Source organism: Aspergillus viridinutans, assembly GCF_018404265.1.
Source record: "Aspergillus viridinutans IFM 47045 DNA, scaffold_7, whole genome shotgun sequence".
NCBI classification, from domain to species: Eukaryota; Fungi; Ascomycota; class Eurotiomycetes; order Eurotiales; family Aspergillaceae; genus Aspergillus; species Aspergillus viridinutans.
The window spans coordinates 1,138,791-1,152,675 of record NW_025091223.1 but is presented as its reverse complement, the minus strand read 5'-3'; the positions used below and the strand labels follow the sequence as shown (position 1 = coordinate 1,152,675).

At 51.4% G+C, this 13,885-nt stretch overlaps 4 protein-coding genes across 4 annotated transcripts; 3 read left to right on the top strand and 1 right to left on the bottom strand.

The window, feature by feature from the left end:
* Window positions 1–206: 206 nt before the first annotated feature.
* Window positions 207–1,426, top strand: Aspvir_008887 (putative mitochondrial phosphate carrier protein (Mir1); the record flags this gene model as incomplete). The annotated part of the gene is made up of 4 exons (XM_043272043.1): window positions 207–373; window positions 497–916; window positions 977–1,261; window positions 1,327–1,426. 4 exons carry the CDS (start codon window positions 207–209, stop codon window positions 1,424–1,426), a joined length of 972 nt encoding a protein of 323 aa, XP_043127978.1.
* An 860-nt stretch (window positions 1,427–2,286) lies between these two features.
* On the top strand, window positions 2,287–3,483 carry Aspvir_008886 (GPI-anchor transamidase; the record flags this gene model as incomplete). The annotated part of the gene is made up of 1 exon (XM_043272042.1): window positions 2,287–3,483. The coding sequence occupies one exon, from the start codon at window positions 2,287–2,289 to the stop codon at window positions 3,481–3,483; it is 1,197 nt and encodes a 398-aa protein (XP_043127977.1).
* A 930-nt stretch (window positions 3,484–4,413) lies between these two features.
* Window positions 4,414–7,379, top strand: Aspvir_008885 (DEAD/DEAH box helicase; the record flags this gene model as incomplete). The annotated part of the gene is made up of 2 exons (XM_043272041.1): window positions 4,414–4,688; window positions 4,745–7,379. 2 exons carry the CDS (start codon window positions 4,414–4,416, stop codon window positions 7,377–7,379), a joined length of 2,910 nt encoding a protein of 969 aa, XP_043127976.1.
* A 341-nt stretch (window positions 7,380–7,720) lies between these two features.
* Aspvir_008884 (uncharacterized protein) lies at window positions 7,721–12,856 on the bottom strand (the record flags this gene model as incomplete). Its single annotated transcript, XM_043272040.1, has 1 exon — window positions 7,721–12,856. One exon carries the CDS (start codon window positions 12,854–12,856, stop codon window positions 7,721–7,723), a length of 5,136 nt encoding a protein of 1,711 aa, XP_043127975.1.
* Between the last annotated feature and the right edge of the window lie 1,029 nt (window positions 12,857–13,885).

Sequence of the window (13,885 nt, the reverse complement as noted above, 5' to 3'; positions counted from 1 at the left end):
ATGTGAAATCCTTTTCCCTTCAGTTTCATGTCTTCCTCCTCTCTTCCCTTTTCCCTTTCCAAACTCTGCAAAGCTTCAATTGCTTTTGTTTATACCCCATCCCCACTCTCACATCATCTCTTATCTGGATTCCTCTTTCTCCATCCTTCTCCCGCCCTTGTCTTGTTTAGATTTTAGACCTGCATAGATACCGCACATAATTCACAATGTCCGCCGCTGCTCCCACTACCGGTTCTCCCAAGATCGATGCCGTCGTCGAGAAGGTGGCTCCTGCCGCCCCTCAGATGAGCAGCTTCCAGCTCTACTCCAGATTCGCCTTCGCTGGTGCTGTCTGCTGCTCCGTCACTCACGGAGCCCTCACCCCTGTCGATGTGTAGGTCCTACTGTTCAGCCTCACTGCCCCCAAATCGCATCGATTGCGCCATAGTTCCGAAACCCCCCGGCGCGCTTTGCGGTGTACATCAACTGAGTACTGATGTATCTCTTCTCAATACAGCGTCAAGACCAGAATCCAGCTTGACCCTGTCACCTACAACCGTGGTATGATTGGTGGCTTCAGACAGGTCATTGCCAACGAGGGTGCTGGCGCTCTCCTCACTGGTTTCGGTCCTACTGCTGCCGGTTACTTCCTTCAGGGTGCTTTCAAGTTCGGTGGTTATGAGTTCTTCAAGCAGCAGTGCATCAACCAGCTCGGCTACGAGACTGCTTCCAACAACAGAACCGCTGTCTACCTCGCTTCCTCCGCCGCCGCCGAATTCTTCGCTGATATCGCCCTTTGCCCTCTTGAGGCCACTCGTATTCGTCTCGTTTCTGAGCCTACCTTCGCTAGCGGTCTCATGAGCGGCTTCGGCAAGATCCTCAAGAACGAGGGTATCGGTGCTTTCTACTCTGGTTTCGGTCCTATCCTCTTCAAGCAGTAAGTCGATCACTCTCGACCGATGGAGTCGCTTGATGATTTCTAATTGGTAAACTTCAGGATTCCCTACACCATGGCCAAGTTCGTCGTCTACGAGAAGGTTGCTGAGGCTGTTTACCGCAAAGTCGACAAGAACACCGTTTCCGATGGTGCTAAGACTGGTATCAACCTTGGCTCTGGTCTCATTGCCGGTTTCGCTGCCGCCCTTGTTTCTCAGCCCGCCGACACCATGCTCAGTGTGATCAACAAGACCAAGGGCGCTCCTGGTGAGAGCACTGTCTCCCGTCTCATCAAGATCGCCAAGGACCTTGGTATCCGTGGCAGTTACGCTGGTATTGGTACTCGGTAAGTCTCGCTGTTTTCTATTTCTTACGATTCAGGATACAGCAGCTGATGTGCCCATTCTCTAGTCTTTTCATGGTTGGTTCCATCACTGCCGGTCAGTTCGCCATCTATGGTGACATCAAGCGTGTCCTCGGTGCCACCGGTGGTGTCGAGATTGGCAAATAAATTAACGACGTGACGCCTAACTGCGAAACCAAAAATGTCTGAATTCGGTCAATATCCAAATCTTCCATACGGAGCGTGGTAGATTTTGATGATTTGCCGTTAGAAAACAAGCTGCAACCCACTTGAGACTCGCCAAACTCGGCAGATGACATCTACATTCCTGTCTCCGGTCCAGTGTCTTCACAGCATAATTGTATTTCACATTGTCTGGAATGTAGTATAGATTTGAATAGACGCTTTTGCTTTTGTTCTATCTTCGGAGATTCGGGCGGCATTGACTTTTGATTACTCCCTCATTGGCACTTGTTGATTTCCATTATTTTTTCGAATACAGAAAGCATTCTTTTCTCGAAACAGTTCAAATAGAGTCAGGACGATGCTAAGAATAAATCGAATTGTTCTTTTTGAGGGCTTATCAAGGCATCCTGACAGTCTAGACTATGTCACATGACACTACCAGATCAAAAAATCTGTATCGTAATTGACCAGTCCAGCACTGAGTGACAATGTTTAGAAGGAGAAAAGCAGATTGCAGTCTTATTCGATCCTTGGGCGAGTGGCATTAAACTTCAAGGATGGTACTCCATATAGATACAGCTTTCAGATACGTTTGATGCCAAGCCAGCGGATCTTCAGGCACTCCGTCTTCAACGCCTCCCCGCTAGATCACCATCTTCATTCATTATTAATCCCATATCAGCTCGTTGTAAAACATACGGCACACTCGTTTCCTATTCATTATTCTTCCAGATGCATATCTGACCTAATCTCTGTTTCTCTTCGCTTCTCTCTCTTTCAGTATCTTTTTCTTTGCTCACCTATATACCCAACCCTTATGACCTGATTCTCATTTGTTCGCCATGTCACCTCATCTTGGTCTCCTACAAGTCCTCTCCTTCCTATTCCTTCTTCTCGCGACACAGGCAGTGACGGAACACACTTCAAACTGGGCTGTTCTCGTTTCCACGTCTCGATTCTGGTTCAACTACCGCCATCTTGCAAATGTACTCTCGCTATATCGCACCGTCAAGCGGCTGGGGATACCCGATTCGCAAATCATCCTAATGCTTCCCGATGACATGGCCTGCAATCCCCGAAACGCTTTTCCAGGGACGGTCTACAGTAATGCCGATCGCGCAGTCGACTTATACGGAGATAACATTGAGGTAGACTACCGAGGCTACGAGGTGACCGTGGAGAACTTTATCCGTCTCTTGACCGACCGACTGGACGAAGACGTGCCGCGAAGCAAACGCCTGGGCTCCGACGCTGGAAGCAATGTGCTCGTTTATATGACCGGACACGGAGGCGATCAGTTTTTAAAGTTCCAAGACTCAGAGGAGATTGGCGCCTGGGACCTGGCGGATGCGTTCGGCCAGATGTGGGAGAAGAAGCGTTATCATGAGCTGCTATTCATGATTGATACTTGCCAGGCTAATACTATGTACACCCACTTCTACTCGCCAAATATTATCGCGACAGGATCCAGTGCGCTGGATCAGTCCTCTTACTCTCATCATGCGGATAACGATGTCGGTGTTGCGGTGATCGACCGTTGGACATACTATGTGCTGGAATTTTTAGAGACTCAAGTGACAAGTGCCAATTCGAAGGCGACGCTGGGAGATTTGTTCGACTCGTACGACGAGTCGAAGATCCATTCGCAACCGGGTGTTCGGTGGGACCTCTTTCCCGGCGGGGAGCAGGAGGGGCGCCTGAGAACAGTGGTGGACTTCTTCGGTAATGTTCAAAATGTCGAAGTCGAGCATGCGAATGCCACCGAGCCAGGCTCTTTAAAGGATGATCTCGTTGAGATCGCTAGACTGGTGGAAAAATGGCGCAAGCGTGATCGGGACTTTGCATCTCGTAGGGAGCCACTTCATGAGAACAACACCGATGCACTTCCATCCTCTCAATCTACAAAGACTGGAAATGTCGTGCCAGTACGCATGGCTGCTGAATCTTCTTGGGAAAAGCGGCTCGTTGGAGCATCTGTTCTGGGCGCATGCGCTGCAGTCTGGCTCGCTGGATCGATCTTGGGCAGGTCCTCGGTTTGATCATATAGTCGTCTCCGGTCATATCAGTAATCCAATATACTGTCATGATTTCCTTGTGTAGCCTTGTGTAGTTTTATTGGATAATTCGCTCAGCAGGATACTAGCTGCGGCAGGTAGTTGCGGGCTTGGTTTACAGAGCGACTGCATCAGTACTCGATTTGGGTCAGCGCAGCATGCTGCACCACACTTCAGGAAGGTGTTAGAAAGTGACAAAAAGACCGCCATCGCTGTCGCTGGCTAAGTTTGCGCTCTGATAATAGAGAGCAAAAAAGGAAATTTGAAATGACCAGTGCCGGGCTCGATCGGCGACCTTATCGGTGTTAACGATACGTTGATAACCAACTACCAAAAACGGCCTCTTATTGAGAATGCGCTTAGATTTACGAAAACATAAGACAGAATTCTGCATAGATCTAGCACCAACCTGCGATAGGTCATCGGTTGTGTTTGGTTGGACGCGATGTCTCTTTACTATATGTAGCCATCTGGTGTCCTTGATCTTGATTTCTTTGGAATATTAAAAAGCTGGTTACTGTCGTCCGGAACGTTAGTATTCATGGATTTTTCCGGTTGTTGTTGTCGGTCTCCTTTGATGTTCGGATTGACCGAAGTATATATTCGCAGCATCTGGCTTCAGACCCATCTTGCCCTCCAGGTAGGGAAATATCGGTCAACACACGACCTTATAATCCTCAAAGCAGGCTACTACGAATACAGGAGGCGCCTAACACAACGGTAGCGAATCCTCTTGTACAGCTGGAAACATCGACTGAAGTCGATAGATGGCCCAATATCTCCCGATATGGACATACAAGATCGTACACGTGACCACGCGCTCCGCCTCGCGTCTCGCGCTTCGCGACAAACATCATAACTCACCATTCAGCACGCCGATTGAGAAACGGGCAACGAGTTCGCGACCATTTCACTATGGTCTTCAAGCCATTCAAACCTCCTTTGATCAGGAAACAGCCCAACCCGTCCGTCTCTAATGCACCCGCGGCAAAGGGTGCCCCCGAACGTCGCGAACCCCCAGCTAAGAAGCAGCGTCTGGACCCAGAAATCATTACTCATGGTGATTCGCCAGGCCGATCATACACGCCGAGCCGCAATCCTCTCCAGCAAGTCATCAATGCAGGCAGCTCATCCAGCGAGAGCACGACTGGTGATGATTCATTTGGGGACAGATACTACAACGTGCTATGGTAACTATCCGGGCACTATTTAAGCGATGATCAAGCTAACCCGGCACCTGCAATAGGCGAAAACCGTCCACGAAGAAGAACAAGACGTGGGACGGGGACGGCATTATCTCTGCCCGGGATGGGTATCTCTACTTACAGGACATATCGGGAAAGGATATGGGACGGGTGATGCATGGATCGCGACTTGAAGCAGGAACCGTACTCTCGATAGGAGGCAAAGAAGTTGAGATCGACTCGGAGATACCTAGGAAGGAGTACCTAGCCGGAAGGCCATTTCTCGAGAGAAAAGACACCACTAGCCTCGCTGCGGCACCGGCACCGCTGAAGAAGACGTTCATGCCGTTACTCGGGAGCCGGAGCAGTACCTCGCACCCGACAACTTCAAGTCAGAAGAGCCAGGGTGGGAAGACAGGCAGCTTGCCTCTACCAAATCCGGCATCTAGACCCAGTTCTATATCCAATGCATACAAGAGGCCGCTACTAGAAAGCACCGTCGTTCCCGCGGGGCCTGTTGGGAAGCCGGTTCCACGCCATGACCCGAACCAACCCGGAGCACTGGTCATGAAGCGACCGAATTCAGTGCCCAAGGGGAAGCAAATCGTTGACGTCGTTGTCGATCCAATTCTCTCCAAACACCTGCGACAGCACCAACGCGAGGGCGTCCAATTCCTTTACGAGTGCGTCATGGGTATGCGATCGTTCAATGGAGAAGGTGCTATACTTGCAGATGACATGGGCTTGGGGAAGACTTTGCAAACGATTACGCTGCTCTGGACTCTGCTGAAACAGAATCCGATCCATGAAAGCCCTCCAGTGATCAAGAAAGCTCTCATCGTTTGCCCGGTGACTCTAATCAACAATTGGAGGAAGGAGTTCCGGAAATGGCTGGGTAACGAGCGTATCGGTATATTCGTCTTTGATGATAAAAGGAAGCGTTTGACCGACTTCACTATGGGAAGGGCCTATAGTGTCATGATAGTGGGTTACGAGAAGCTTAGAACCGTTCAAGAAGGCCTAGCAAGAGGTGCTGGAGTCGACATTATTATCGCGGACGAGGGCCACAGGCTGAAGACGCTCCAGAATAAGAGTGGCCAAGCTATCCAGTCGCTGAACGCCACAAAAAGAATCATTCTTTCTGGCACCCCAATCCAGAATGACCTGAAGGAATTCTTTGCGGCAGTGGATCTGGTAAATCCAGGTATTTTAGGGAACTTCAAGGCCTTTGTCAGAGAATTTGAGGGGCCTATCGTGAAGAGCAGGCAGCCGGAGGCAACCAAGAAGGAGATTGAGAAAGGCGAAGCTAGGAATGAAGAACTGCGAGAGCTCACTTCCAAGTTCATGCTACGTAGGACGGCCGACATCCTGGCGAAATATCTGCCACCGAAAACAGAATACGTCTTGTTCTGCAACCCGACCTCCACACAGGCCAATATCTACAAAAATGTGCTCGCCTCGCCAGTGTTCCAGTGTGCCATTGGCAATTCAGAAAACGCCCTGCAGCTCATTACCATTCTCAAAAAGCTCTGCAACAGCCCTTCGCTACTGTCACCTAAGACTGGAGACGGCAAACCCAGCGAGACCATCACAGCGCTTCTATCGTCCCTGCCTCCGAATCTTCTACGCCACTTCTCCCCTTCATGCAGCGCAAAAATACGTGTACTCGATCAGTTACTCCATAACCTACGCACATCAACATCAGAGAAGATCGTCCTTGTCTCGAACTACACCTCGACTCTGAATTTGCTCGCAAACCTGCTCACCTCGCTCTCTCTGCCGTTCCTGAGACTAGATGGCTCAACGCCAACGCAGAAAAGGCAGGCCCTTGTAGAAGATTTCAACCGTCTACCCCCAAATCTCTGTTTCGCGTTTCTCCTCTCCGCAAAAGCAGGAGGCACCGGACTGAATTTGATAGGCGCAAGCCGCCTTGTCCTCTTCGACGTGGACTGGAACCCAGCAACCGACGTACAAGCCATGGCGCGGATCCATCGCGACGGCCAAAAGAGACACTGCCGGATCTACCGCGTCTTGCTCAAGGGAAGCCTGGAGGAGAAAATCTGGCAACGCCAGGTAACCAAGATCGGACTGGCAGACAGTGTCATGGAACACAAAAGCAGTGTGGCTCAATTCTCAAGGGACGAGCTAAAGGATCTCTTCCGGCTCGACGAGGCGAGCCGCTGTCAGACGCATGAGCTTCTGGGCTGCGACTGCGGCGGATTAGGGCAGATGGCTGGTCCACCGAGCGACGACACCAGCATCCCAGCCACGGATGCTGAGGACTCACTGTCCAGCGACCTCTCGGACACGGACACTGAGTTTCCCGACATTCCCACACTCATCAAAGCGTCCCAGCTCAATATGGAAGAACAAGAGCGGCGGATTCGTTCGCACCTGCGTGATGGTCGCCGAAGCCGAAGCCACAGGGGCAAACGAGGGAGCGACATCACGGGCGACGAGCCAGCCAAACAAAGCCGGATACAACAATCGCTCTCCCATTACGTGCATATAGACCCTGGTTTGTTATCAGCGGCGACGGATGAAGCAGTAATCGATCTGCAGGCCGCACTTGATGACGACGACGTCCTTCTTCCCTTGCTCCAAGACGAGGATAACAGAGTCTCGTTCATTTTCAAAAAGTCCAATACTGCAGAGGCCAAGGGGAAGAGGCCATCCTCGCCGGTGATTGTAGATTAGGAGACTAGAACTATGCAGTATGCGGCATAGAGAGAAGTATAGAGAGCATTTGCATTGGTTCGAGGCTATATGATTAGATAAATATCATTATATCGCGTTGATATATTCATTATCCACGATCTCTATGAAATTGTTACCTGGGATCATCTCGTATCTCACACGTGCGAAAGGAATCGCGATCAATCAAAGCAAAGAAAAACTGAAGGGGGTATGGTATGCGCACAAAAATAATCATCAAAGCGAAACAAGGTAGAGAACAGAGCTCTAAACTATTATAAAAAAACATCCGATCTCTGATATGATGAAGTGAAGAAATCCGATATCCTCAAACTTCAAACATCCTAATATCTAAGCTTTCCAACAAGTCCAAACGTGTATGCTGCCTCAGCTTCACTCTTCATCTGAATCATATATATCTTCGAAAATTTGCCTATGACACCACCTTCTTTTGGCATGGCTCCGTCATTAGCCTCTGGGATAGACACAGCAATACCGGTCCTTGCGACACGTTCGAAAGCGCTTTCACCCAAGCAAACATCGAGCAGTACTTCGCCACGTGTTTTGCCACGAACGACGATGCGCTTCTCCAGTTCGGTGGCCTGCCGAGGCGAGACGGATCCAGAGGTTGGCGGGCTACCTTCGTCGGCGCCGACGCTGGTATCACTGCGTCTACTGCCAGACGTGCCTGGGCGGCGAGGTGCGGAGCGAGCGGGCATGATTGTGAGTCTGGCAGCGCCCATATCACGCCACTTCGATTGAGTCTCGCGCACGTACAACCGGATCTTGGCGTTGGACAGGCCGATTCCATCGGCGCCCTTCATGGCAGCGGCTATTCTGCCGATGCCGGAAGATGAATGATGCGAACCAGAGCCGGCAGAGCTTGAGTGCAGGCTATCGTCCTTTGCGCTCCGGGAAGTGATTGACGAGCGCGAGAGATTGAACATCTTGCTTCCGGTTCCAAATTTCTTCAACGCCGAGAACGCGCTACTCATGGTCCCAACACTGCTCTCAGAGTGGTCGGCTAGCGATCGAGGCGAATTCGACGCGCGGTAGCTCTTTCGGCGTTGGGGCCATCCGAACCACCTTCCAGTCTTCGTTGAACGTTCCATAGGAACGGGCTGGTTCGCAAAACGGCCACGCGCGTTTTGCAAAGCAATGTAGGTTGGGTTGTTGATACGTGCCTGATTTATGAGACCGTACAGCGCCTCGCACTCGTCTGCATTCCGAGAACGGAACATGATATTGTTGCTCCAATTGATCTTCGATTTCTCAGTCGGAGGCGAACGAACGCTAATATCGATGGCGGTACCCCGCCGGATGGGCACCAGTGGTGTGAGCTCGAGGGCAACTAGCAGCTGTCCTTGATTTCTATGCTCTTCAGCATCCACGTCGGACATGGCCTTGGAGTTCATCTCATACGCCTCGATGAGCCCAGGGCTGACTACAATCTTGCAGTCCGTGGGAGCTACAGCTTCCCATGTCCCTTTTTCGGACCATGCAAAGACAGAGGCAACGGCAGCAGAAGATTTTGTAGGCTGCGAAGGAACGGATCTATATCCACCCTGAGATGCAGAATTCGAGGGTGATAGCGAGCTGTTAGATGATGCGGCCAGGGTAGATTTGGCAAGGTTGTGTGCATCGACGGGAGGTAAGGAGGAGGCGAGCTCGTCCTCAGAGTCTCCATCCGACGTGTCCGACGCAGTGTAATCAGAATCCGAGTACATGTCGTAGCGTCGCACGGTGGATGTGTCTGAATCGGAGTAGGTGTCTGATGCTGTAGAAGGCTCATATTCGTGCTTCAATGGCGATGATCCGCGCCTTCTCTGTCTCACATTGGTAGGACTGAGAACAGGGGTGTTCGGCAGACTCGGCCCGGTGGAGCTCGGTGAACGACTGTGTGGAGGAGGTGGCGGAGGCTGCTCGTCGTTCGTTTGACTCGAGTCGGAGTTCGATCGAGAGTGACCCTTGCTTTTTGAGGGGCTTCCTGGTAGACTGTACGAGTCCACAGGAGCATACTCCTCGTCGTCCGATACTGATGCCAACGACTCAGTTATGTAACTTTGACTACTGCCCTTCCTGATCTTGGGTATGCTGGGCAGGTCCATTGAGGGCACAGACGATACTCGCGGAGATACCTGGTCAACCGTGTCTCTTATGGGAGATTTTGGAGATTGCTGCTCCGTGTAAGGCTTCTTTTCGCGAACAACGAGCGGTGAGTGGACAGGCTTCTGATCTTCGTGACGATCCCGACGAGGAGTCGCTGACACCTGCTCTTTGTCTGAAAGCGCATCTTTCTGCGGGCTTGACGGGGAGCTTTCTCCAGGCCGGTGAACTCGCTTAGCCTTCGATCGTTTCAGGCCTGCTGACGCTCTTTCATCAACTAGGGGAGTCCTGCGCGGGTCACGAGCGTGGAGTATTGATGGTGTAGATTGTGGTGTTGAAGCATAATCCGACTCGCGAGTAATTGCAGAGTAGACGGATGACTCGATAGCTGAAGTGGTCCCACAAACAGTGCTGGGTTCCGACAAGAATTCCTTAGGGGTTGAAGACCGCCGAGCGGTTCGCGATGTGGGCCTTTCTCCAATAGGTATATCCACACTTGTAGGACTAGGTGGCGCCTTTTGAGCCGGCGATACATCGCTTGAAGGAGCCGTTTGCGCTCTTTGTCGTTGCTTTGCTCTCTCAATGAAGCTCTGGGTCCGACAGAGGGCTGGTGGTGGTGGGTTCGTTCCCAATAGTTGAACCCATTCAAATGCTATATCCTCCTCGTCGATCCGTAGCGATAACAACTCCTGCCACGCTTTCGTCTGTCCCGGCGGGCTACGCAACATGACCACAATCTCCCCCTTAAGGTCTCCATTACGCGCAGAAACGCACGTCAGGTCCATTGGAGGGAATAGCAGCCAACGATCCGCGTGGTCAATTTCACAAATCAGCAGGTCCCCGCCCGCCCCGGTATCTGGGCCATTGTCTCTTAAAAGAAGCTCCGCCCGACAGTCTACGACCTGGCCTGTGGAATGATACAGAGACAGATTGAAGAAGTCACGAGCGCGGACGCGTCGAGTCTTGTCGATGGTCACATCAGCAAGGGCTCCTAGGGTCGCAGGATCACGCGCACGAGTTGAGTCAATACTGGCAGCGGATTCGTCTTCAAGTCTTGCTCGTTCCTCTCTTGCGCGGCGACGAGCTTCCGCGACCAGATTCTGATAGACCGAGGCTATTCCTTCGGCTTTAGCAGACGGAGCGAGCATGTTGATGCCCTTGAAGGTCTTCGCAAGGTACTTCAGTCGCACCAGCGGTCGTTTGAGCAGATAAGCCACATCCACCTTCTCGCCTTCACTGTTGACCACATCACCGTTTTCGTCTCGAGCCATTCCCTCATCCAAGCTCTTCGTATCAGCATTCTGAGCGACCTCGCCCTCTTCGAGAGGGGCCAAGTTAACGATAACGTCTCTGAAGCCTAATCGCCAGGCTCGAAGGTATTCGCGGTAGACTCGCTGAGCTCCCTGGGCCCAAGTTAGCAAGGAATCCGAGTTATCTTGCGGAATTCGCTTATGCAGCGTCTTCAAGCGCTCGATGGCCACACCCATATCGACTATCGGCTTAGTAAAGTTCAGCTCGTCTTTCGGATCAGTTGATGGTCGAAAGAGACCCGCCGCAATAGCCGAGTCTGACCTTGAGAGGACGCAAGTCAACAGAACGGGTATTACGCCGCCGACGAGAGTCTTGAGCTCGCGCATGTATTTCACTTCGTCGGCCGCTAACTCCTTGAGCAGGTCAGCGACGGTAGCATTAGTTGCGCGGCTCTTGTTCGTTCGTAGGCTACGAGCAGAGCGTAAGCTTCTACTGCGCGTATTTGGAACTGAAAGTACAGACATGAGATCATCATGTGTGGTGAGTCGCCTCTTCAACTGAGAAGAGACAACTGGAAGCGAATTTGGGTCAAACTGATCTCTCTCCTCCGCATCATCTTTGGTCTGTGACGGTGTTGGCGCGGACTTGTCTTGAAGAAAGCTAGGTCCAAGCGCCTGCGATTGCCCATCATCACCTGCACTCATTGTTTCAATGGAGGCAATAGTCGAAAGTCGATGGAGGCCTGTGCTGGGAATGGGTCGTTTGCGGATAAGAGGAACAGGAGCGTTATTCCCGGATACCTCCGAACCGTCGGAGAAAGGCTGAGTATCTGTGTCATGATCATCTGCCCTCAGATCTGCATCGCGGGCGGTAGCCGGCTTTGCAACTGATGATGACCTGCTATGCTTGTGTTCGCTGGACTTCTTCCTGTGGGTAGGAGAAGAGTCATCTCTCAGCTGTTTCGAGGAAGCTTTCCTCTCCTCGGATTTCTTGCTCTCACTGGCGGCTGAGCCTTCTCTACTTCGCCCATGTCGTCTGGTCTTTCGACGACTCTCGCTCTCAGGAGACGGTCCAGAATCTGCATTGCGGTCATGTTTGTCTTCCCGCTTATGCGATGGTTTCCCTCGGTTCGTCCTAGTGTTCAAGGGTGCAGGAACTTCCACATCGGGATCCATGTCTTCCAGGAACGGATCAGAAGTACTGGAGAGCCAGGCCTCAATTTTGGAGCCCCTAGTAGGAGCCGGCTTGGGAGGCTCCGGTCGCACGAACATTTTGCGCGACTCATCCAGAATATGCCCGAATATACCTCCCTTAGGCGGCTTGAGTGGAGCGCGAGACTTGGGCGGAGTCTTAGGGCCAGGGCCTCGTGCCCGCCTTCTGGAGAGTTCCGAGAAATCCGCTTCACTTGCTGCCCAATCCGTATCGTCCTCAGTCACTTCTCCCTTTTTCTTGGAACTTTCCAGCGGCTCTAAAGCGTCTCCACACTGAGAGCGATTTGCCGTCCCTGGCCGCGACGTAGACTTCGAAGACCCCTTCTGTTGCACCTCGTCCTCAGTCTTGCACTCGGTCGCCGAATCCACATCTCGAGAAGCTCGAGATTTCCTACGCTCCTTGATAGTCGAGTCAGATGCGCCTCCAGCTCTGTCCCTGTCGCGGCTGCGTGAGGATGGCGCCGATCGCTCTTCTCCATCTTTCCGACCTTCCTTTCGCCCCAGTCTAGGAGATGGTAACGGATCGTTGACTGTATACTGGGAAATACGCTTCGGGGGCGATACTTTCGGCGTTGGGGTTTGAGTAGAAGTCCGGTTCAACTTCCAATGCTCATCGCTGATCAGGCGTTTTCTGGGAGTGCTGTTGCTGCGCTTCCTCGTAGCACCCTTAACGGGCTTGGATTTCGCTTCGCTCGTCGAATTTTCATTGTCGTCCTCGTAGTAAACAACGTCGGTGGCAGTGATGACCCCGCCTCCCTGCTGCTGCCACTTACGGACCTTCTCCCGCACAGAATTGGTGTCATATACTCCCAGGGGCACTCCAATATCTAGAGGTTTAGATTTCGTTGGGGAAGATTTGGCGCTTCCCCCACGGTTGGAGGGGCGATGCGGAGTGGCGGGCGTCGACGGCATCGATGTCTGCTATGGTGAATGCTGATGATTAGCATATTTCTGCAGATAGAAGCAGGTATCCGAGACATAAAATTGCTGCCACGAAGTTCTGGAAGCCTAATGAGACGATTCGATGTCGAAAGCTGGGGCGAAAGAATGTTTTGATTTTTCCGTATTGGCTGAGAACCAGCAGCGACCAACGACGTCACGCGGGCCGCTTGTTTGTTTATCACGGGAAGAGAGGGGGGATCACTCACTCACAGCTTGCGCAAAAGCATTACAGGATTGGGATCTCAACTAGTTGCGGAAATTTGAACACACAGAACAAACAGAGAAATGAAGAATAAATAAAGAGTTTTGAATAAAAGACCACTGTAAACAGGCGGTCAAATGATGGGGGCAGCAGACAACTGTAGAGAGACTTGTTAGCTAGTCCGCTGCCGGCTGGGTCCAAGTGACGATGGTCAGCCGGGGAATGGTATTTTCCTAGGAGTACCTCTCTACTCACAAGAACAATTGATGTTGATATGATTTGAGAGATCGACTGACCTTGGATGACAGCGATTTTGCACGAGTCCAAAGGAATGATCTTCTCTGGAATTCGACCGATCCAGAGCTTTCCGTGTGTGGCATATCTCAGTAAGGGACCTACTGATGCTGCCCGGGAAACGTGCAGGATCAGCGCTAACTTCTAACCAACCATACCAAGGTGAAGTGGTACGGAGTATCTACTAGATAAACTAAATCATCATCTTGTCTAGCAGTCGTCTTTTAATCTCGCACTCCAATTAGCTGGACTCGTTAGGCACATATGAAGGAATCGTCGAGTTCCAGTTGTTCCACTTGTTTCTGGTGTTATTATCAATCGTGGTTGTGTATATCCACACCTAAGTCGGAGCCCAACCGATGGTTTGAACCATCCTTAGGAACACATTCATCCATAGACTTTAATTTCTGTATTATTATCTAGAGTAATTGGCGGCAATCAAATCATGACAGCATAGTACATCCACTCTCTCATACAATTATTACTTGCTACTTGACAATGTC